Source organism: Branchiostoma lanceolatum, chromosome 17 (assembly GCF_035083965.1).
Source record: "Branchiostoma lanceolatum isolate klBraLanc5 chromosome 17, klBraLanc5.hap2, whole genome shotgun sequence".
Classification (NCBI taxonomy): domain Eukaryota; kingdom Metazoa; phylum Chordata; class Leptocardii; order Amphioxiformes; family Branchiostomatidae; genus Branchiostoma; species Branchiostoma lanceolatum.
In genome coordinates this window covers 15,502,821-15,525,775 of record NC_089738.1, presented here as the reverse complement: position 1 = coordinate 15,525,775, position 22,955 = coordinate 15,502,821, and the positions used below count along the sequence as shown (strand labels likewise).

At 41.2% G+C, this 22,955-nt stretch overlaps 3 protein-coding genes across 18 annotated transcripts in view; 2 read left to right on the top strand and 1 right to left on the bottom strand.

Annotated features, from left to right (window-relative positions):
* Positions 1–103: 103 nt before the first annotated feature.
* On the top strand, positions 104–3,093 carry LOC136422353 (zinc finger HIT domain-containing protein 1-like). The gene is made up of 6 exons (XM_066410059.1): positions 104–233; positions 483–653; positions 1,067–1,152; positions 1,424–1,512; positions 2,044–2,124; positions 2,580–3,093. Exons 1-6 carry the CDS (start codon positions 191–193, stop codon positions 2,599–2,601), a joined length of 492 nt encoding a protein of 163 aa, XP_066266156.1. The 5' UTR covers positions 104–190; the 3' UTR covers positions 2,602–3,093.
* Positions 3,021–15,745, bottom strand: LOC136422348 (alpha-aminoadipic semialdehyde synthase, mitochondrial-like). 9 transcript variants are annotated; one of them, XM_066410050.1, is made up of 12 exons: positions 15,631–15,745; positions 9,722–9,899; positions 8,808–8,984; positions 8,328–8,418; positions 7,647–7,714; positions 7,185–7,331; positions 6,764–6,842; positions 6,282–6,409; positions 5,628–5,941; positions 4,544–4,655; positions 4,026–4,091; positions 3,021–3,757 (listed from the first exon to the last, which is right to left on the bottom strand). In XM_066410050.1, exons 2-12 carry the CDS (start codon positions 9,884–9,886, stop codon positions 3,674–3,676), a joined length of 1,431 nt encoding a protein of 476 aa, XP_066266147.1. In that variant the 5' UTR covers positions 9,887–9,899; positions 15,631–15,745; the 3' UTR covers positions 3,021–3,673. The 9 variants fall into 9 exon arrangements, 5 of the variants coding, with proteins under 5 accessions (XP_066266147.1, XP_066266148.1, XP_066266152.1 ...); XM_066410051.1 differs by lacking the exon at positions 15,631–15,745 and adding an exon at positions 13,926–14,032; XM_066410055.1 differs by lacking the exon at positions 9,722–9,899 and having other exon boundaries at positions 15,631–15,734.
* The window catches only part of LOC136422354 (methyltransferase-like protein 27), a 28,908-nt gene continuing 20,175 nt past the window's right edge, over positions 14,223–22,955 (top strand). For 2 of the 8 annotated variants that reach the window (XM_066410065.1, XM_066410063.1), the window contains exon 1: positions 15,613–15,717. In XM_066410065.1, coding sequence (XP_066266162.1) covers positions 15,704–15,717 — 14 coding nt within the window. In that variant the 5' untranslated portion in view covers positions 15,613–15,703. Of the gene's footprint in view, positions 14,635–15,612; positions 15,718–16,268; positions 16,455–22,955 lie in introns of those variants that run through there. The other 6 variants (XM_066410067.1, XM_066410060.1, XM_066410069.1 and 3 more) reach the window with 5 other exon arrangements.

Here is a 22,955-nt window from a genome sequence, read left to right as displayed (position 1 = left end):
ATGATTGGTTTGCATATATCACGTGATAAGAAACGGTAATTTTTATTAGCAAAATGCCATATAAAACGTGCTATATCTACTCTGTATGTAATACTTTCAATAAAAATGTAATATACTTACACAAATGAGTCAATTTATGGCTGCAAAAGGTATCAAAAGATGGATTTTGAAATATAATGGCCTTTGACCCATGATGTCATCGAAAATGGCTGACAAGAAAGCGAGGGAAAGCGGTTTGTACACAATTGTGAAGTTTTGAGGCCATTTTGCTCAGCTTTCGGTGTAGTAACAGTAATATTTAGTTGTTAAACAAATAAAGAATGCAGCAGATCTAATATAATGTTATGCGTGCGCTTTTAGTTCAAAATATCGCCTTTAGTTTGTGCACCCCCTCCCCACACACCAAGATATGATGCAAATTTATTGTTTTGAAACGAAATTTAGAATCACATACTAGTACGTTGTGTATATCATTTCTACAGGGCGGCTTCGAGATGCAGATAAGAGAAGAGTGATTGACAACATCACACGACTAAAACGGCAGCGGCGACAAATAGAGAACCTGGAAAGAGACAACTTCCACGACGACCCACATGCCAACCTCGTCTTAGTAAACAAAAAGCTGCCACAGTTTAGCGACACCAATGACTCACGTGAGTTGTTCTTGTTCAAGAAATTTGAAATTAGTTTGTCGAAGTTTTTTTTTTTATCTTCACTCATGTTTGAAAAGTTGGTTGAAAATTCTCTTCTATGTTCATTACATGATTTCTTTAATCATGAGGGTAAGACAAGATTAATTTAGTTTGATTTAAAGTAGAGTAAAGTAAAGTAGAATCTTTGGCCAGGTAGGAACCATAGAAATGTTCTGATGGGGAAAGTGCATCACAGGGAAACGACCTGATACCTTTCAGCCTTGACTGCTCTTTGTCTGGTCTCTTTGCCCGAGGCTGTGAGTTATCTAGTACCCTGTACTTTCACACCACTGGGTGGTTTGTGATGTATTTTACACTGTAATTCTATTGTACTTATCATTTTAATGTAATGTATAACATCTCTTTGGACACAGCTGCTACCAAGAAGAAGAAGAAAACGAGAGGAGATCATTTTAAGCAGAGGTTCAGAAAAAACTTCCAGACATTGTTAGAAGAAGAGGTAAAATCGGTTTCAATTTCAAATCCTCATTGTTGACATTGTGTTTTTCTAGTATGTAACATGTAGTTATTTGCCTCAGAAGCAATAACATATGTTAAAATGTTGGTAAACACAATTAATGACAAAACAAGTTCCTAATTTGCTATCACTTGTATTAGTAGCTTGTATACCTTATGGTCTACTCTGACTGTAATAGACGTTCCTTTTGCTTATACCCCTAGTATACAGCATTTCATTGAATATCATTGTTCCTTTTCTCTCATTGTCCTAGCAACTCAGTATAAGAGGAGGACCTAACTACCTTACAGCACAAGTGCCACCATCCGAGTACCCCGAGAGAAAGTTCTGTGCAGTGTGTGGATATCCTTTCAAAACTAGTTCATATAATGTACTAGTATATACGTGTATATGTATAAGTAGTACTGGGTACTACTTTTGCTGAGGGGTCTTCAGAAACATTTGGCCAGCAGACAATAGGTGGAGAGGTTACAGATTCAATTCCTGAGTAGATGTTGTGTTTTTGGGAAAGGCACTTAACACAACTTTCCTCACTACACCCAGGTGTAAATGGGTACCTGACTTCAGTTTGGGAGGTAAAGGCGGAAGAAGGCTCTGTCTTCCAATACTGTGCCCTAGACACAGTGGATTAACGACATACTGCCCCTACAACCTCAAGAAGGCTATGGGACCATTTCATTTTACTGCTATTAAGGTTTATGTTTATTGTAGAAAGGTTGATAGAACTTGATACCAGTATTTATGTAAGCATAGAATTGTCTATCAGGATCCTTTATTAAAGTTGAATTATAAATGTTTACTTTCCTTTTTTTGGTTGCTTTTAGTTCTATGGCAACAGTATTTCATACATACACAACCTTAACATGATCCTACGTTCCCCTCCAACTACACCTGTGTTACCTGTGGTGCCAGGTACTGCTGTGTCAGGTGTTTAGGAACACATCAAGATACAAGGTGAGCAACATCTCAGGAGAAGACTTACTGTAAATAGTAATCTATTACTGTAAATAGTAATCTATTACTGTAAATAGTATTCTATTACTGTAAATAGTCATCTATTACTGTAAATAGTATTCTATTACTGTAAATAGTCATCTATTACTGTAAATAGTATTCTATTACTGTAAATAGTATTCTATTACTGTAAATAGTATTCTATTAATGTAAATAGTATTCTATTACTAATACTATCCTCCATCGCACTGGTCAGGTCCTCCAAAGCACAGTCCACATCCTGACACAGTTGATATTAGAGTGATATTATACCAGTTAGATATTAGAGTGGTTTTATGGTTGCATTTTTTGCAGGGACAGTTGAAACAATCATACAAATAGCAATGCCATGCAATGCAAGACAGAGCATATGTTTGTGGTGCATCTAACATGTATTTTTCTTTCTTCCTTCTAAGGTGCCTGAAGTGGACAGTGTAGTATCAAGTCAACAAGTAAATAGTATGTTCTGGGCTGTATGTGTTAGATCTGGTCAACTCATGTCTGTGAAATTACAAGAACACCTAGACCCACACAAGGGTGGATACATTTCTTGCTGACTGGCAAATTTTGCCAATTGTTACCAGGAATTCCATATAGTAATGAATGATGCCAGTTATAAAGATGATTCAAAAGGAAAACTGTCCGAAGCTAGTTGATATTGCCGATAAGTGTAATGTTGAACCTATTATGTCAATACCAATGTCTCTTTATGTTTAGAATACTAATACTTAAAGCAATCTTTGTTATTACTACATGTACATGTAGGTCTTCATTATCCCCCAGAATACAGCTACTTTCTCCTGTACATATTTTCAGCCAACAAACTAGGACATATTCAAGAGACAAAACACAGTAGACCTGATGTACAGTTTGTTTATTTTGTGTATTCTAGTAGTGTATTTAAGTAGTAAAGGATTCTACAAAACTCAATTGCAATTTTGTCTGTGAAGTGTGGACTGATTACTAGTATGTGACATTCTTGCTAAATAACAACTTGAGACTGCTGTTTATATATTACAATCATAGTATACTATGTCAGTTGAATCAGCAAATATCAATTCTGACGATCTCTTCATATTCCCCTATACTGTTGGATTGTATCAACTTTACTTGTGATTTTGTTTTTAACTTTACATATCTCTATGTTTCAAGTATATCTTACTATCTCTTTACGTATGAAATATGCTGTAGTACATATTGTGTATCACCAAAAAATCTAATTGCTGTGTGCCCAAGGGTACATGTATTACTAATCCGCCCAGATTGTAATAATCAACAATAGATGAAAAAGCCAAGAGAAAGACAACTGGATTAAGGATGAGATAATGACCAATTTATTGACACCGTTTAGCCACAACCTCAGCTCTTACTTGACATATACATACCTGGTTTTTACTAACAGCAATACACTTGGGTACTAGTACATAGAAAAGCTGTGATTCAGTAGTAAATACTGTTTTTGATTCAATTATTCTATACGTCCAACCAGGGCCGTCAAAGTAGCGGATGCCTACTGCTGCTTGTTCTTCGATGCCCTCAGTTCCGAGATGTACTCGTACTTCGGCCTCAACTTCCCGTTAGAAGCGATGGTTGCCTGCAAATGAAAAAAAAAAACACACAACATAATTTGCATTTTTGTCCCCCTTGAAAATGTCAATTGGGTGATTCAAAGGATAAAGAGTAGAGGTTAGGGGTAAGAGGGCAGTGGTTTGAGGTCAGAGCAAGGTCAAGGAGGTTAAATGGAGATTCCTTGGTCAAATTTATCAAGTTATGGATTTGGCTGATGGGGGCATTTACATATGTCTTGGAGAAAAAGTCTTATAGAGGTTAAAGTTGCTTAGATGACCCATGTGTTTACTTACATCTTGAAGAGTCTTAGAGAACAGGTGGGCTTGGCTCTCAAACGGCACCTCTGTCACGGAGTGGAGCTGTGGAGAGAGGATCACACTCAGTACATCCAGAGGTGATGTGTGTAAATTTATGTGATTTTATCATATGGCGAAGCTGCGTTTGTTTGTTTGAATCTTTGTTTATTCATGATAAGCTCAAATCGGCACGCAGGCTGCTTTTCATTGAGGTCAGGGTGAGATACAATATAACAGATAACAGTGTCCTAATAACTCTATCCACATATATCATTACATATTTATGGTACAACAATATACAATTGCTACAACATCTAGTAGGGCGAAAGCTGGTTCATGGTCCGTGTCCGTTCGTTTTGTTCATTTCCGTTACTTCAATAGTCTCTTAAAGGAAGTCAGATTCGTAGACTGTAGACCAATCGTAAAGCTGATGTGTTACGCCGAAGGGCGGTTATACCGGCTATACAAATACAGACACAGAACCCCTGACGCTGCACCCCTGACCACAATCGTACCATTTCCCAGACGTAGGGTAGCAGCTGGCCGCCGAAGATGTCCGTCGCCTCCCGTGGCAGCTGCGCGGGAAGGTTGTCCACCGAGCAGACCACAACGCCATCACCCATGATCCTTTGGGGGGACAACGAGTAAGAAATTAGAGGTATCAACGGGCACAATAACTTCTGGAAGAAATCCTATAACGTTTTAGAGGTTTTCAATAGCAAAATCGATATCATTTCATAGCAAACATGACAACGCTGTGCAGTTAAGACTAGCTACGGCATGTTTACGATATGCTGTACCAAGAAGTTAGACATACAAAATACGAACATTTCTAGGACGAACTATAAAATTTTGTACTGTACGTAAAGGTTAACGTTACTAATTAGTACTGATATAAACATGAAAAGGCACACAAATGTGGACAGAATGGACTTCAGACATTAGTTTCAGCTTCAAACATTAGTAGATTGCAAAAGAAAGCAAAGCGGTTTAGGTTTTAACCTCCTGCAAACCTCCTTCTAACTGTACGGAGGAGTACACAGGAATACCTCCGTGTACTCCTGTCTGCCGGAGTCGTCGGAGACAACGGACCAGCGTTCATATGATCAGCTCAGCTGGTAGTACCTGCTACTGCGGAGGAAGGAACACATGTGCATAATAGTCTTAACATGGGCGAGCCCTAGCCTCCTGTGCAGATCTTCAAGATGGCTGGGGTTTTTCCATGTTTTGGGGGGTTGTTTTCATTTATATTTTCTGATCGCTCATGTGCTCTTTAATATGCCGCTATATGGCCAAAAAACACGTCCTTCAGGTGGGAGCTGGAATGGAGGCTAGGCTAGCCTCAACATAATTGTCTTCCACATTTTCATTCATAAATCACAACCTACAAGATAATATACAGAGAGACATCAATGCATCGTACACAAACCGAATGAATGATGATAATTAATCATTGGCTCCACCTCAGTTGATCAACGATTATTTTAATTCAGACAAGGCAAAAACCACTTCAATGCATTAGGAGAACATATAAGACCAAAGAGGTTTGATTAAACCTCCTGGATATTATAAGACATTCAATAGAACCGAAGATCGTACCCTGGCACAGACTTTGTCCCGTCAGACACTTCGAACGGGCTGTCCATGGAGGTGCATTCGGTCATGAACTCCAGCGACCCGCCTTCGTCCGCCGAGATGTCGCTCACAGCGATCAGCCGCTGGGGCAAGGGGGGATATCCGGGACCTCCGCTGGTACATCCGGGAACTTCGTCGGGACCTCCGTTTGGAATTCGAACTCCGTTGGCCGCCATGTTGTTTCCCAGCAGCCCCTGCAGGTCGACGTTGGTGAGCAGACGCGGCCCGGCGGCAGGCCAGTACATGCCGTTCACCAGACAGGACACGTACGGGGCGAACTAAAGAGAAAACATGAAGACGTCTTCTTATTAAACTCATACTTTAAGCAGATATAGCTCTTATATGCACTTATAAACGTAGAGTTACCATGACCATGAGTACCGGTCTGTAGACTAGTGTACTAAATATCCAAATATGTTGAGTTTTACAATACTACCGGATGGTACTTGGTATGTCATACCGATGCCCTTACAGTACCATTGGACTTTTTTTGTGAATCTACATGTGTACTTTTTGAGTGCTTTAAGTCTTTTATTCAAGCTACTAGGAGAGGAAACATGGCCCATGTGTGGTTACATCTCGTGGCTTTACAAACTAATTTTCCATGTTAGTACAAACCTGTTCGGCAAATATGGAGACATATTTTTCCGGATGTGCCGTGTACTCTTTCTCATCGTAGCGGCCGGACTCCTTCTGTCGGAGGTGGTGGTGTCGACTCAGAACGGCGGCGTACACACGGGTGGTGTCTGGAAACGATATCAACAACACAGTTGCTACACGGGGTATTACAATATATCTGTGCAGGTAAATTATCATGACAGACTCAAACTTGATGAAATCATGGACATGGTCAAAGGGGACCCTAAACTACTTGCCTGGGATCAATCACATCACAAAAATCAGGAAATAAAGCTTAGATAATCACGGAAAAGATTGGTGGATTTGAGGCTGCAGCCAGAGATGAGCTCCAGTCTTCACTGATGTAAAGAAAACAGTCGTTGAAACTGACTTGAAAACTTTTCGGCTGTACTAGTACGGTGAAAACAAGAAAACGAATAAACTTAATCTTAAGTTACATATTTCTACCAGAGCAAACTCACCGCCGGAAGCGCAAATGTCTCTCAGCTCGGTAGGGTCAACGAACTTGACAGGCAGCTCCTTCAACATCTCCTGTGCACCCTGGGAACGACAAACGTAAATTTCAACATTTCCTGCACACCGTGGAACATCCTGTTCTAATGGTGTGTCATTCAGCACTAGGGACAGGGGGCACCAGTCTTGTTGGTGTGTCATTCAGGGACAGGAACAAAAGTCTTGTTGGTGTGTTATTCAGTATCAGGGACAGGGGGCACCAGTCTTATTGGTGTGCCATTTAAGGACAGGAACAAAAGTCTTGTTGGCATGTCATTCAGGGACAGGGGTCACCAGTCTTGTTGGTGTGTCATTCAGGGACAGGAACAAAAGTCTTGTTGGTGTGTCATTCAGTACAAGGGACAGGGGAATCAGTCTTGTTGGACTGACCTTTGACACGTATCCTGACCCGGTGAACAGAAAGGTCAACGGTCCTATGGACTCCGGCATCCTCCCCAGGGCAATGTCATACCCACAATCCCTCACGGCCTGACGGCACATCTCGATGTTCCTGTAACTGTGGGTGAGGCCGATCCTCTGAACAAAAAAAAGAAATATGACATATCAAAATGGGTATCGGAAAATCAACGCGTTAACGATTAATGGAGACAGAAACGTTGATGAAGGTTAGGCATCCAGGTAATAAGATACGCCAAAAACAGTTACTGAAGCAACTGGCTAAAATGTTGAAACAGTCTGACGTTACAGACAGCATTTGCTATTTTTCGTCAGTGACAGCTGCAGAGACACTTGATGATTTTGGACATTACGTGGTAAACATTTTAGAGGGAGATCATGAGACTGCAAGTTTTTGGCAGGGAGTCAAAATTGTGAAACAACCACGCTGCTCACCAGAAATGGTGTGTGATGTCCCAGGGCCAACAGGCGAGTTCCCATGGCGTGTAGAATGTTGATCATTCCTTGATAAAGTGGAAATTAAGACTGTTGATTATACGAACATCAAGATTGAAACCTGTATGTCATTTCCTCATAGTAATCCGGGTTTGACAGAGCCACTGGTTGTTCACATATAGTAGGAATCGTGGGATAGTATCGAAGGCTACAACATGGTGTCAGATGTGGGATTAACTGACACCGGAAAGGCTGGGATGTTTTGTTACTGTGTTTGATCCTACAACTAACACGTGTAATTCTTGCAATTGGGTCACATTTCCAATCTGCGGCCCGGCCGGGAAGCCTTTGTGAACGAAAAATGTGATATAGAAGACAATGAAAAACGCAAAACTTAATGAAAATCATCTAAGAGCATAGCTTGTGCATATTTATTGATATGCACTTTAATTTTTTGTTTTCGAAAATAGCCCGGCCGGGCCCCGGTTGGGAATGTGACCCTAGCATAACCATGCATGTTTAACCGTATACAATCCCATGTTACCATAGCAACGATATAAATCAAGATTGAGCTTTCAGTTGAGGGATTTAACATTTCATAATGCCAATAGTACATAGTACATACTACATAGTATAGAGACGAGGAAGGAGCATTGCTACATGTGAGCGATGGCGACTAACCTGAGATCCCGGCGAGCCTCCCCATCGCCCCCGCAACAGGACTGACTCCAGCCTCGTCCAGCATCATCTCGTAGTCAAAGATCCGGATGTTCTGTGTTCAAAAATAGTCAAAACTTATATTCCTGTATTCTTTCTACAGACGTTTTCTTGCTGTGATATAAGTCAGTGTATATGTATGTTTATGTGTGCGTGTTTTTGTGTGCGTGAGTGTTTCTGCTATGTGTTGAGCAGTGTGCCATGTGCCGCCTGAAACTAAACTCCCGATTGCGTGTATAAGTGTGTGTCTTTGTGTGTGTGTGTATGTGTGCGTGCGTGCACGTGCACGTGTGTGTAAGTGTGTGTGTGTGTTTCGGTGTTTGTGTGCGTCTGTGTGTGCGTGTGTGTGTGTGTGTGCGCGAGCGCACGTGTGTGTATGTGTGTGTGTGTGTGTGTGTGTGTGTGTGTGTGTGTGTGTGTGTGTGTTTAGTACCGTTGGCTTACCTTTTCTAGGATGGCGTCCAGCATGGGCATGTTCGCCTCCTGAGCCTTGATCGTGTGGGAGAAGAAGGCGTAGGTCTTGTTGGGCAGTAACTCCCCTGGAGGAGCCGTCTTGACTCCCAGAATCACGGACGCCTCGGACAGGTCCTCGCGGATGTGCGCACCTGCTGCCTGGTACTCCTGGAAAGGGGGGTGGGGTCGTGGTATGGAACAAAATGAGTCTTTGACAATCGAAAATTCCGTTGAGTCACATTCTTTGAGTTGGAGAATAGTTTATCCAGCACAAAAACAGATTCCCTGTTGCAATTTCTGAATCTTGTAAACCGCTTCACAGTGTACTGTGCCCCTGAGACGAAAACAATATTGGGGGACGTATGGTACGAAAGTTTGGCATCTTTAACCAGCCCAATAACAAATTCCTTACCGCGATAAGCTACTTCATAGCTAGTGTAAGGGACTGGGTAAGTACAGGGGTTAACCGTTAAGGCCCCTGAGATTAAAACAAACTCCACGCGCCCAGCACGCCTAGAAAATGACTGTTTCATGTACATGTTGGAACGTTGACTTTAGACCACAGCGGATCAGTCCAGCTGCCTGATACTCCCGGAAAGGGCATGGAACGAAATTAAGTATTTAACGACAGTTGACATTTTGGCCACATGAGGATCTGCTTGGAGATGTGGGTTACATCAGCGGTTAAGGCCCTAAGGCGTAATATCCACGAGGCCAGTAAGTCTACATAAATGACTGCTTACAATTTAGGGGCCTTAACCTTTGACTTTAGACCAAAGTGTATCACACTGCACATGCGCACTCAGAACTATGAGATAGATTATTGCTGGGTTAAAATAACTGTTTTCGTATTGGGAAAGGGAAGTGAAAGTAAATCAAAAAGTGAAAATGTCGTGCACCCGTACCTTTCCGCTGTAGGCCCGTTTGCTGGCCGGCTGTACCAGAACCGTGACGCCTTTGGCGACAAGCTGCTGCACATGCGCAGGAGATAGCGGCGCGCGGCCTTCCCAGGTGTTGTAGTCCTCCCGCCTGACCCCAAGCACGGGACGGTTATTCGCCACGTACTGCATTCTCTTGTATTATCTTTATGCGTAACATGGTCAGAAAAACAAACACGTAAAGAACACGTCATCACCATCATGTATCTTCACGCCTACAGAGTTGTCTGGCTGGTCTTTGCCATGCGCGGGGCAGAAACACGCAGACAACATTTACAGAACGGTTATTCGCCACAAACTACATTCTCCTAGATCCTGTCTACAGGGGCAGAAAAATAAGCAAGCAATCAAACACGTAAACAATATTATACTGCATTTTTCTATCTATATCTTGTCATGTGGGCCATCGCCGAAATGTTTTTCGAAATCAGGGGAAAATCAACGCATCCATCATCGTCATGATCTGTCGACGTGTATCAGCCGGGATCAAGCTGATACATTTTGCACTCCACATAGCCCTGTTAAGCATTACTTTTTCTAAGTGCTCATAATACTCATATTCTATTCCAATATCTCTAGCTCTAACAAAAGTGTCAGTAGAAGTCAAACTTCTGCAATGCACTCGGCCACTTGGTTTCCGTAGGAGGACGGATGAAACGATTTCCTACTTGGCTCAACAGCGATGCCCAGCAAATTTTACTCGACAGTAGATGAGCTTTTGAGATAGCCGTGGGAGACTTCTATCGATTGTTTTGATAGTAGTAATGTTGTGTCCAAGATATGTTCTGTGCCCTGCGCAGAAGTTTGAGTAGGTTCCATCCGATCTGTTTCTGAGCTGACATGTAAGTGTCCACGTTTCTGCACCGTAGAGCAGTATTGGTTCCACAAAGATAAGGAAAACTTGGACCTTCAGTTTGTTGGGAATGTTCTATTTCCAAATTTTGTCCAGTTTGATGCTTGCTTTTTTTTCATGCTAGGGCTTTCCTAATTTCGAAGCCTTTTGATGATGTAGGAACCAAGATATTTGAAGTTATCTACTCTTTGAATGAGCTTCCAATGATCCAGAGATGTCACTAATGTATTCTCACTGCCTTTGACTCATTACAATAAAGCCCCACTAGCTATAGGTACGCAGGTTTTGTTTTTGTTTTATTTTTTATTTATTCGCACATAAAAAAAACAGAAAGTAATAATGAAATAATCAGAGGTACAATAAAAACGTGCAGGAGGGGGATGAAGCCTGCAAGGCTTATAGATGCCCTCCTCCTTTTAACTTAACAAATTTACACAATGATAATATGAATATCGAACAAAGGTAATAACAAATGATGAAATAAACATAACGAACAACTATATAATGAAAAATCAAATACTGATAATGTAATACAGATTAAACGAAAGAAATTATCACAAACGAGGACCAGAAATATTTTTAGAAGTAGTTCGGATTTGAAAGAAGATAGTCTCGAAGATGACATTTGAAGGTTATCACAGAGGTAAAGTTCTTAAGGGGGAGGAGAGGCTATTCCAGACATTGATGCATTTGAATTTTACACTCATTTGGGCTAAAGTAGTTCTGAATAGAGGGATATGTAAATTTGAGGTTTGACGTGTTTGGTAATTGTGAAACTGGGAGCGAAAATTAATAAAGTCGTCAAAAGTATCAGGCAGATTATGGTTAATGAATTTGGCTGTGAAAAGAGCAAGTTGAAATCTGTTTATATCATAAATATTCAAAATTCTAAGTTTTTCAAATAGAGGTAGTGAGTGCGTGTGGAAATTTGAACCAGAAGCGATGCGTACAAATTTTTTTTGGAGAATTAATATTGGGCGAAGGGTAGTTCTGTAGGCATTACCCCAGACAATATTACAATAGATGAGGTAGGGGTAAACTAAACTGTTATATATTGAAATAAAGGTTTTACGGGTTATAAGGTGACGGATTCTCCCCAGGATTCCTATAGTTTTTGAAATTTTATCAGCTACCATGGCAATGTGAGACTTCCATGTCAATCTGTCATCAATTAGAATTCCTAGAAATTTCGCCTGACATTCTTGGGAGAGAGGAAGGTTCTTTCAAAAAATGTTGGCATTGTTTCTATTATATGCCTTGTTTTTACTACAGAAGATAAGATAAAAAGTCTTTTTAACATTAACAGATAGCTTATTAACTTCGACGAACCATGTAACGACCTTTGCTAGTTCTTTGTCTGTTAGTCTTATTAAGACATCAAAATCTGTGTGTGAAAGAAAAATATTTGTGTCATCACCAAATAGAATAAGAAAGATAATTGAGGATGCTTCGGGAAGGTCATTAACGTAAATCAAAAACAAAAGAGGGCCTAAAATAGATCCCTGGGGAACGCCACACTTAACTGGTTTGCAAGATGACGTGTTTTCCTTTAGGGCAACGTACTGTTTTCTATCGGATAAGTAGCTGATAAACCACTTAAGTGCCGAGTCATCTATGCCGTATTTCTTGAGTTTTTGGAGCAGGATGGAATGATTTACCGTATCAAACGCTTTACTTAGGTCTAAAAAGATCCCAATTGTGAATTCTTTATTGTCAATAGCCGTAGTAATCCTGTCCATTAATTGTATAAGGGCCATAGAGGTAGAATACCCTTTTCTAAAACCATATTGGTGTTTGTAGAGAATATCATTATCGTTTAGATGTTTTAAGAGACGACTATAAATCAGTTTGTCAAGAATTTTGGATATGCAGGGTAGAACTGAGATCGGGCGGTAATTGTTGACAGAGGTAGAATCATTGCTCTTAAATATGGGAGTTACTTTAGCAATTTTAGTTGGTTTCGGGACCAAACGTTCTGAACTGATAAAGTTAGGACATGAATAAGTGGACAAATGATATGAGGTAAGGAAATCTTGAGTATTTTCGCACTAATTTCATCGTGTCCAGCAGCAGAATCTTTCAGAGTTCGTACTATGTCTATAACTTCGTCAGTAGAGGGTGGTTCAAATGATGTTAGTTGACTATTAAGATGAGTCTTGATGTAGTCAAAAGGATTTTTCGTCACAGTGGGAATTTTGCTTTCTAGGGAAGGACCGACATTAACAAAGAAATCATTAAATTCTTCGCACATTTCACTTTTATCAGTGATAACTTGGTCACCGTTTTGTATTTTATGTGGGGCTGTTTTTGTTCTATTACTGCGATTCAACAGGTCATTGATGATATTCCATGTTTGCTTCACATTATTCGAGGCTTCTGTGAATTTGCTGTGGTAATAATTCTTTTTGGCCATTCTTAAAGTGTGATTTAATTTGTTTTTGTACATTTTGTAGGCGCTCTCAGTCAAAGGGGTTGGGCATTAAACGTATTTGACATATAGTTTGGTTTTCTTCTTAATTGACTTAAGCAGGCCACGGGTCAACCATGGTTTCCTGCGAGGTGTTCATCGAGTTTAGCTGTTTTCTTTGGAAATGATTCGTCAAACAGTAGACAAAAAGTAGTTACAAATTTTTCGTAAGCCAGTTCTGTATCAGTTTCTTCTAAGACGGAATCCCAAGATGTGTTTGTTAGAGATTCAATAATTCTTTCTTTGTTCACTTCATTGATCTGGCGATAAGAATAGCTAATATCGTTATTCAAGGGCTCCTCTATTCCAGACATAAAAAATATTGGTTCTTCCCGTGATTGAAGTAAAGTTTCTGCATTTTTATCAATTCAGCGACTAGGGCAAGGTTATCCGCAAAATCAAGATCAGTGAGATATTGGGCAGGGGTATCTTCGATTCCTCCTGAGTTAAAGTTTAAGTCCTTCCCGCACCGAAGGTGCATAAGGCGGCGCCCATCTCTGTTTCGGCAGTCCAGACTCTGCATGGGGGCATCCCGGGAACGATCGACGCCAAATGATGGCAACATTAATCAGAATTGATGTAGCAAATGCACTGACACTGACTGTAATTCATAATCTGGCGGCCATTACCAACCAAACCAATTACCCCACCCCATTCCTACAAAATGTCCTCGCCCCACCCGAGTGACAGTGACACGAACTATTGTTCCTCGGCGCCCAGTGAGGAATCCGTGACCTTGGTACCTTTGCCTCGCTGTCTAGTGGAAAGGAGATACGTATGGTATCTTTTGACATGCTTACAGTGAAAACTTCCTCGATTATCTAGAATTTGTACTGTAGATATAACCCCACCTGTGAGACAAAAAGTTGGAGATCTCGCAGTGTTGAACCGCACGGAATCACTTCTGGCTGGATAGAATGACGTCTAACCGGTCTCGTAACTTTTTGCCAGGCAGTTATGACTCAGGCAGACAACAGGTCATGATCGAAGTGTCGCAGTTAAGAGTGAAACAGTACTAGTGTCATGTGACCGCTGTTATGTGGTTATAATTGTTTGCCTCACAGTAGATGAGAAGAGAATTTAGAATTCGTTTCAAACAAAAACGGCTCCGGGACGGGCCGACACTAGTTTGAGGTTATAAGCAACCTGTTGTTGTCCAAAGTTTCCCGTATGTAAAAGCCCCCCCCCCCCCCTAGCACTTAGTAGACCCTCCCAGTGAACCCACAAGGGAACAAACAGGTTAGTTGTTATTTCAGGCAGAAGTGACTCAGTGACGGATATTAAAACTTGCAGGTGGGGATATATCTACTAACAAAAATTCTAGATTCCCGAATAAGCTGTAACTGTGAACCTGGTTTGTTAAGTTCTAGGGAAAGCTGCCCCACGTAGATTTTTTAATACCAGAGAGCATGTGTTGATAGTTTTTACTGTTTTAAAAGACTTGGCTATTTGTGACAGAGGTTTATAATCTCACTGCATTTTCCAACATTGCGTTACGCTCGAAATCTACTGAAAGCGTGTTCTGGACTATCTGGGCGGAAAATCCACATACATGGCAAGGTTGGTACCTTCGCAAAGTGGTAAAAACGAAAAATAGTAGAGATTGACCAAATAGAGTGAATAGTATGCTAAGGGAGTCGGCTACAGAGGGTCCAATATGCAAAGCAGACTAGCTCCTCTTGCATGTTATCTGTCTAATTGGCCAATTTCTACTCTTTACAATTATGTCAGCCATTCAGTAACTCTACCTAGATGTTCATTCAAATGCCTGCTCATCCAGTTGAATGGTTACTAGAAGCTCTTGGGAACCATAACTACTGTTTTCTTAGGCGTGATAATGGCAAGGAGGTGATAATGGTCACCAATTTGCAAATTTGATCAGTTGTCTCAAGGAGGTTAAAATATTGTCTTAAAATTAGTCTTTTAAGCCATTAACGAGCATGTGGGAAGTCGAAGAATTTTCAAGCGGGCTGTGACAGAACCAACCGCCGACGGCTGGATTTTGTACAGCATGTGCACGGCTATTCCAAGAATGCCTCAGTTTGCGATTGTAAGACGATTACGACCAAGGATAAGGAAATCGTCGGAAACCCGAGGCATCTCGGCTGCCGGTCGGCTCATGCTCGACACATGTGACGTCATGCCGAAGCTCCTTTGCATAGAATATCACGCATCGGTTCAAAGATGGCGCCGCGCCAGCTATACACAATGGGTCGCAGCGGGGCAAAACAAAAGGACCCAGCGGGGCGCTAGCTCGTCCGCTCTCCTTCTATATAAAACCTCCTTGTTACGACGAATGTGCCCGGTCCCTCAGCAAGCAAAGTAATTCTGAAGACATGTTTTGATAGATTTTGAAAGCCACGCGATGTATTTGAAATACAGAGCAAGCATTCACCATCAAAATGTAGAAAATTAACGTGTCGACATGTCCTAGTCTGTTAATAAAGAACCGTAAGTCCTAGTAAGAAACCGAGAACGTGGAGAAAACTGGTTGCCAGATCTCCTGGTCAAATAGTCAGTCTATAGGATGAATGAAACCAGAAATACTATTCCCACCTGTTAGACAAAATGGACGAAAACGTTGGAGATGTCACAGTGCTGATCCGTCACGGAACCACTTCTGCCTGAAATGATCGACGCCAGGTTAGTCTAACCTGTCTGGTCACTTTAAAATTTTCCTTCTGAAGTAGTCTAAAAATAGATCAAAAAAATCAGCACAGCCTATAAGTGAAACGGAATGTATCATGTGGCCGTCGTTATACGATGATAAACGTTTGTCTCATAGTGAGGCCATGCTGACGTGATTATATGGATGACATCAGCGCGCATCAACTTTCGTCCGCTAAAAAATGTTTGCGACCAGACTGTAAATCGTACCGAAAAGGTGCAAAATGAGCAAATATATGCCTTGAATTGGAAAAAAAAGGGATCTGTAAATGAATACTGAAGTCGTAAAATGTCTCCTTTCCTCGAGTAAAACATACTTTAGGCACTTAAAGGATTACAGGGGTCTAAATAAAATAATGATGATGTCAGATTACCAATGCACGCACCACTTCGTGCGAGTAAAATTGTAGGAGAGCACCTATCTTTTATGTTAAGTGCAAGTGAATATTTGCAAATTATTAGGGATACTGACCCTCGTGTTTTTGACTACTTAGATTTTATAGTAAACAAAACTTTCTTTGCCCCAATTTTTTTGCGCACGCTCGCATCAGCTTTGGGGTGCCCAGTGGATGTCATCCATACAATCAAATTACTAGCAGTATGGTCTTATCACCTAAGTGAACAGACAATCTAGGCTTAATTTTAGACAGAAACAGCTCCGGGAAGGATTAGAACTGCGTGATCTCCAACATTGTCGTCATTTTGTACAACTGGTGAGAATATATCCACATTACCGAGAGGGTGTTTGTCGCCTTTTGTTCTAACATTTACAAAACCTTTGTGACAATCTATGTGAGATAAGTCACTGTAAAGAACAATTTCCAACATTTATTTGATGTTCTATATATTTTTTCTGTGTTCCAACATGTTAAACAAATTTCCAACATTGAACACATTATTTGTATTAGTTTCTAAACTGTTGCAACATAGATAAATCATTTGTTTGAACATGTTCCAACATTCTACAAACATGGTATAACTGGGTCAGTGGGCTGGGAGCAGGGCAATTCACACATCCCTTCAAAGTACAAGGGATTAGGCCTAGGTGCCATGCATAGACACCTGAAGACAAAAGAGTTGCCAGTGTCCAGACGTGAAATCTAAAGATATACAGATGCAGACAATAGAGCGTGATTAGTACCTACTTTTATGGGGGCAATAACCCAAATCTACCATTTTGAGAATGATGCAAAATGTTGGAACATGTTCCAACAGTGACACAATCACACAGATGTTTGAAAATTGTTCTAAATAAAGAGATATTTGTGCAATTACTTTCATAATATTTCCAAAATATATACATGAGTTCAAACATGTTCAAACTTTCATTTCTAATTGTTTGAACAGTCTGGAATTTTTTGACTGAAATAGTCTTTTCCCTAAAATTGTTCAAACTTATTAGCAATATCATCTGAAAACCCTCTCGGTGACATGGAATTGACTCTACTGTACAAATTCTAGTTCTCTGGGGAAGCTACATTCTATCGCTGTGAACATATTTACAAGGAATTGTGGTTGTCAAACTTTTTTTGCTGGAAAGCACGTGTTGATGGCTAGCTGTTACTCCAGTTTGAAAAGTCCAGACTATTTGTGACACAAGCTTGCCCTCGCCTAATGTTTCTTTCTGTGTCTTTTTTTACATTTATATTGCTCAAAAGCTGCTAAAATGTGCTCTCGCATTGGTTTATTGGGGTGGACAATATGTGGAAATCAATGTTGTTGAAAAGTGGTAGACGAGAACAGATGTTTATGACAAAGTACAGAAATAAATTTCTTGTGTTCGTTTATATATCAATAGAGCCAAAAAAATACATAGCTCAACTGTCATTCTGGAGGAAATGTCGTACTTTGTAAGATGTGTCCATGTGACGTCCGTATTCAGATGATTTGCATAAAATATAGGCCTGTGATTTACGAAGTTGTCTTAAATTTAGTCTTTACATATTCATGCAATTGCATGTATAAAAGGCTGGCTTACTCAGTGACTGCATGGATAATGTTTTAGTAAATCGCTAATGCCGCCATACTACATCCAAGCTAAAAGAAGAGACTACATGTATTCTTGTACAATTGTACTCTCGACATGTTTAGATGAATCAAGCTAAGTGTTGGTTTAGAACTTCCTAAAAGGTTGGCATATGTTGACATCTAGAAACCACTAGTCTGTTCTTGGTGAAGGAAGGAGAGTTTTAAGAACACCGGCCGTTTTGTTCCAAATTTAGTCACTTCATACTCAGGGTCAAAACTTCTTGAGACCTTATCAGCTGTAGCAGCGCCAGTAGATTCAGTTCTACGTTATATTCCATGTTACTGATACTATGGAATATTCGATGTTACTGATACTATGGAATATTCGATGTTACTGATACTACGGAATAGTCGACGTTACTGATACTACGGAATATTCGATGTTACTGATACTACGGAATATTCGATGTCACTGATACTATGGAATATTCGATGTTACTGATACTACGGAATATTCGATGCTTTGTGTGAAATTGATACTCAGGGTCAAAACTTCTTGACTCCTTATCAGCTGCAGCAGCGTAGATTCAGTTCTACGTTATATTCCATGTTACTGATACTATGGAATATTCGATGTTACTGATACTATGGAATATTCGATGTTACTGATACTACGGAATAGTCGACGTTACTGATACTACGGAATATTCGATGTTACTGATACTACGGAATATTCGATGTCACTGATACTATGGAATATTCGATGTTACTGATACTACGGAATATTCGATGCTTTGTGTGAAATTGAACTATATTTGTTTGATAATATGATTCTAAACTGGTGTAAGTAAAGCGTATTTCGGCTGCAAAGCTTCCAAGTTTCACATGCATTGAATGAACCATTCCTTCCTTCGCCAAAAATAATTACTCCAGCAACTGGATAAGATTTTGAAACAGTCAGACGTTTCAGATAGCATCCGCTATCTTTCGTCTGCCTGTTTCAAGATCTTATCAAGTTGCTTGAGTAATTAATTTTGGCATATCTTATTACCTGGATGTCTTACCTTCATCAACGCATTCCTTCCTTCGTCCCTTCCTTCATTCATTCCTTCCTGCATTCCTTCATTCCTTCATTCTTCTTGTATTTTATTCCTCCCTTGGGACAGCATTGCATTGCTGAAGTATTTACAAAGGGGATGCCATGACACTTAACATGTGGTATATAGCGATCCTGTTTTGCAAAATAAATTCATTCATTCACTCATTCATTCATTCATTCATTCATTCCTTTCCTTTCCTTTCCTTTCTTTATTCCTCCATGTCAGGAGAGCCACATTAATAAAATACATGAATATACAGTCATTATAAGGTGTTACAATATAAAATAATAACTTTCTGCATATATACACAAGATTCAATAGAATATTTGATAGCATTAATCGGTACAAACGATATCGGTCAGTTCGGTACTGGTTATTGCAGTGAATCACTCGTCATTGAAAATTTTCGGTTGTGCGCATTAGCACTGAATCCTTATATTCTTACAGGGATCATCAGAGTCCTGTATACATTGTACTGAGACTTTAAAGTGTCCATGAGTCATCAATGTCCATTTCATCTTGTATGTTGGAACACCCCTGCTGCTACACTGGTTACTTTAGAAGTAGAGTCGGAAAGGAGCAAACTGTCCTTAATCTTGGCTTGTTGGTCTTTCCTTATCTCCTAAAGTCCACATGCTTTAGTGCTAAAGTTGCCAGGGGATACAGCAGTCCAGCTACAGTTATCATGTAGTCCTCCCAAATGTCCGGGTCAATCTCATCTTCTATAATATCTGCTCCCAGCATTATTTCCGTAAACCTTTCGTCTGGCTGTTGGTGAACGGACGCCATCACCCTGATGCCCAGCTTGTCTGTTGCTGCATCTGCTAAACTGTCTCTGAGGTTGTTAAAGGTGACACAGCTAGAGACCAAGTGCCCGACTATATCTGTTGTTGTTGCGTCACATGTAGGGCATTGCTTAGGGCTGTGTTTCACCGGGGCTGTACTCAAATGTACTAGTTTCTGTAGAGTCTTTTGGTGCTTTGGGTGTTTCCTTGCAAGTGACCACAGCTTGTGGGGTTCTGAGCTCGTACTGTGTACTCTGAAGGATCTAGGTTGGTGACTGTGTGCTGAGACCCATTCACTCTCTTCCTTGGCACTCACTGCCCTCTTCACTATTTGCTTCCACTCCATTTTTGTCGGGAACTCTACCGTTTGCCAGTATCTTTCAAGGTACTCTGTTAGGCCGTAATCTTCGGCTGCTCTGAAGCTGTCGCTAATGAAACCTCTTGTTGTGCGACATGGCCTTGCCAGTATGAGCGAATACAATCTGAAGAGGAAGACTTTCTTGGCTAGTGCAGTACAAGGGAGATTGGCAAGCCTACCGAAGAAACACAGCTTGTGTTTGTCCATGATGGCTTTCAGAGTATGCATCCCCAGGGCACCAAGGCTCTCTCTAGTTCCTGTCTGTGGGTGCATATTCTGCATACGCTTCACCCCTCCTCTGTGAACTCTCTCCAACTTCATCAGGTCTGTCTGGGTAGGGTACCATAATTCGCAACCGTGCAACATACTGGGTATGACGATTGTGTGGTAAAGTATTTTTGTGACCAGTGGGTTGGGGGTGTGTCCTTCTAGACCGGTAGACAAGATGGCACTGATACGCCCTTTCCCCTTTCTACAGGCACTCTCTATGGCTGCCGCTGAAGTTGTGTTGGACGAATGTTGTATTCCCACGTGTGTTACCGTGCGTGCTTCTGGGATTTCTGATGCACCCATCACCCATTCAGGATCTGTGTTGATTCTATGCATCCTGTGGTTCCCTTGTGTGAACACGATGCATTGGCTTTTGTTTGGAGCGAATTGAAATCTCCATCTTCTTCCATAGTCAGCTATTGTATTAATCATGCCTTGTAAACCTCTCCTTGTTCCTGCCAATAGGCAAATGTCGTCTGCAAGGGCTGGGGAACCACAGTACATCCCTCCTATGGACACACCACTTCCTTGTAGTTGCAACACATCATGGATGTCATTGTTGGCTAACAGGAAACAAGTTAATGACAGGATGCCACCCTGGTTTACGCCCCTTGTAGTCACAAACTCCCTGGACTCTCTCCCATCCAGCAGTACGGAGAACTTACTGCCTATATGCATGTGTCTGAGAAGACGCCAGAGTTTGCTGTCGATACCTGCCTTGTAGATCTTGTACAACATGCCATCTATCCACACTGTGTCGTATGCCTTTTTGGTGTCTAAGAAGCACCCGTAGACAGTGCTACTTCTCTCTTGATAGTGGTTTACTATCTCTTGGACCATGTAGGCTGTTGTTAAGTTGCTGCATCCTAGCTGTCCTCCACTCTGTAGCTCATGAGGAAGCCCCCTCGACTTAAGCCATGGTTTCAGTCTGTTGAAGAGTAGTGATTCCCAGACTTTAGATATTACTGGTAGTAGGGTGATACCGCGGTGCGAGTCCAAGTCCGCTTTGTTGGTTTTGTTCTGCTTCAGTAAGGGAACTTTGAGGCCCTTTTTGAAGGCCTCTGGTATGTGCTCTGATTCCCTTATTGCGTTAAAGAGGTATGTTAGTCTAGCCCACAGTACTTCACCAGCATACTTCAAGTGTTCATAGGTTAAGCCATCTCTGCCTCCCCTTTTGTTGTTCTTAAGTGTTCTGCAGATTGAGGCTACTTCTGCTACAGTAAAAGGCTCGTCAAGTATGACCTCAGCATTACTGTGGCTTTCTTTTTCCATGCTTTTCACCTCGTCTTCAATTATCTTCTTATGGTTATCATCAAAGAGTCTACCTTCTTCTTCTTGTTCATTTCCTAGCATTTCGAAATGCTTGGCCCAGGTTTCTCTGACTTCTGCAGGGTCTGTGATGAGCTGTTCTCCCACCTTGACTGCCTGTGGCTGGTCTTTTTTGCCCTTTCTTTGTCTCACTCTCCTCCAAAACTTTTTGTCATCTGTGCTTGCCAATGAGGCTAACTCCTCATTCTCTTTGGCCTCGTGCAAAAGCTTTGCCTCTCTTAGTTCAGTTCTGAACTGACCCTTGCTGCTCTTGTAGTCTGCATACAGAGGATTACCTTTTCCTCTCGGCTTTCCTGCTTCTTTCCATAATAGCCATGATTTCACTTGCTTTTCGTGACATTCTGTAAGCGTTGCTGACCAGTATGGTTTCTGGTGACGTCTTATTGTCTTTGTTGGTAATGTTTCTTCAGCTGCTCGTTTTAATACAGTAGTTATCAAGCTCAGTTCATCTTCAATAGCCTCCTGTGATTTTTCGGTTGGTACTGGGGCTGATTGCAGCCTTTGACAAACTCTCCTCTTGTATGTGTTTTCTGTTGGTTGACTCCTCACACTTTCCCAGTTCAACCGTGGGTCTGGACTGCTCTCTTTCCACTCTCTTAGTTTGTTGGAAAACTGAGCAATGATGGGATTGTGGTCTGACATATTAAGTTCATTGTAATCCATGACTTCACATCCTATTGTGTCTGCAAGTAGCGAGCACGGTACTAATATGTGGTCGATTGTGGACTGTCTATCACCACTTCCTTGAAATGTTTCCAGAGGACCCTTGCATAGGTGACTTAAATTCAGGGACACAAGGTCTAGTTCAAGGGTGATATCAATCAGTTCATCGCCCAGTTTGGATGAGGATCCTCTACCTCTGGGACCACCGCTCCTCCCCATATCTGCATTGAAGTCTCCGAGGAATATCACATTTCCTTCGCTCTCGTATTTTCTGTACATCTCTCTCACATAGTCTATTTGTTCTCTGTATTCCTCAATGGGTTTAGTTGAATCTGGGAAATACACTGCAAAGAGGAATAGTTTCTGGCCATTCTTTTGTTGGACTCTTATTCCTATGATTCTATCATTTCCATCTTCTAACTTATGGACAGCATAGTCAATGGACGTTTTCCATAAAAAGGCTACACCGCCCTGGCCTCTCCTCCAGTGACTTGTAGTGTGTTCTGTCAGCTTGCTATCTGCCCTGCCCCAACCTCTGTGAGTCATTAACAAGTTGTCTAGGGCTGGAGTAGCCTGAGGGTACAGCCAGTGCTCAGATATTGCTAGTATGTCAATGTCTTGTAAGTACTCTGTGATGAAGGGGATAGATGTTGTGATTCCCCTACAGTTGTAGCACCCAACTGACAGAGTAACATCCGCATGAGTCTTACTGCTGAACTCTGGCATTTTCAATGCTGAGTT

What these genes read in the sequence shown, in the direction of transcription:
- LOC136422348 (XM_066410050.1), bottom strand. Translation starts at nt 9,886, where the DNA reads ATGCAGTACGTGGCGAATAACCGTCCCGTGCTTGGGGTCAGGCGGGAG. An exon ending in TCTCCATATTTGCCGAACAG is followed by an intron (nt 5,942 to 6,281) that starts GTTTGTACTAAC and finishes TTTTCTCTTTAG; the next exon opens with TTCGCCCCGTACGTGTCCTG. An exon ending in TCTCTAAGACTCTTCAAGAT is followed by an intron (nt 3,758 to 4,025) that starts GTAAGTAAACAC and finishes TTTCATTTGCAG; the next exon opens with GCAACCATCGCTTCTAACGG.
- LOC136422353 (XM_066410059.1), top strand. Translation starts at nt 191, where the DNA reads ATGATGTCATCGAAAATGGCTGACAAGAAAGCGAGGGAAAGCG. An exon ending in CAAGAAAGCGAGGGAAAGCG is followed by an intron (nt 234 to 482) that starts GTTTGTACACAA and finishes TCATTTCTACAG; the next exon opens with GGCGGCTTCGAGATGCAGAT. An exon ending in AGACATTGTTAGAAGAAGAG is followed by an intron (nt 1,153 to 1,423) that starts GTAAAATCGGTT and finishes TCATTGTCCTAG; the next exon opens with CAACTCAGTATAAGAGGAGG.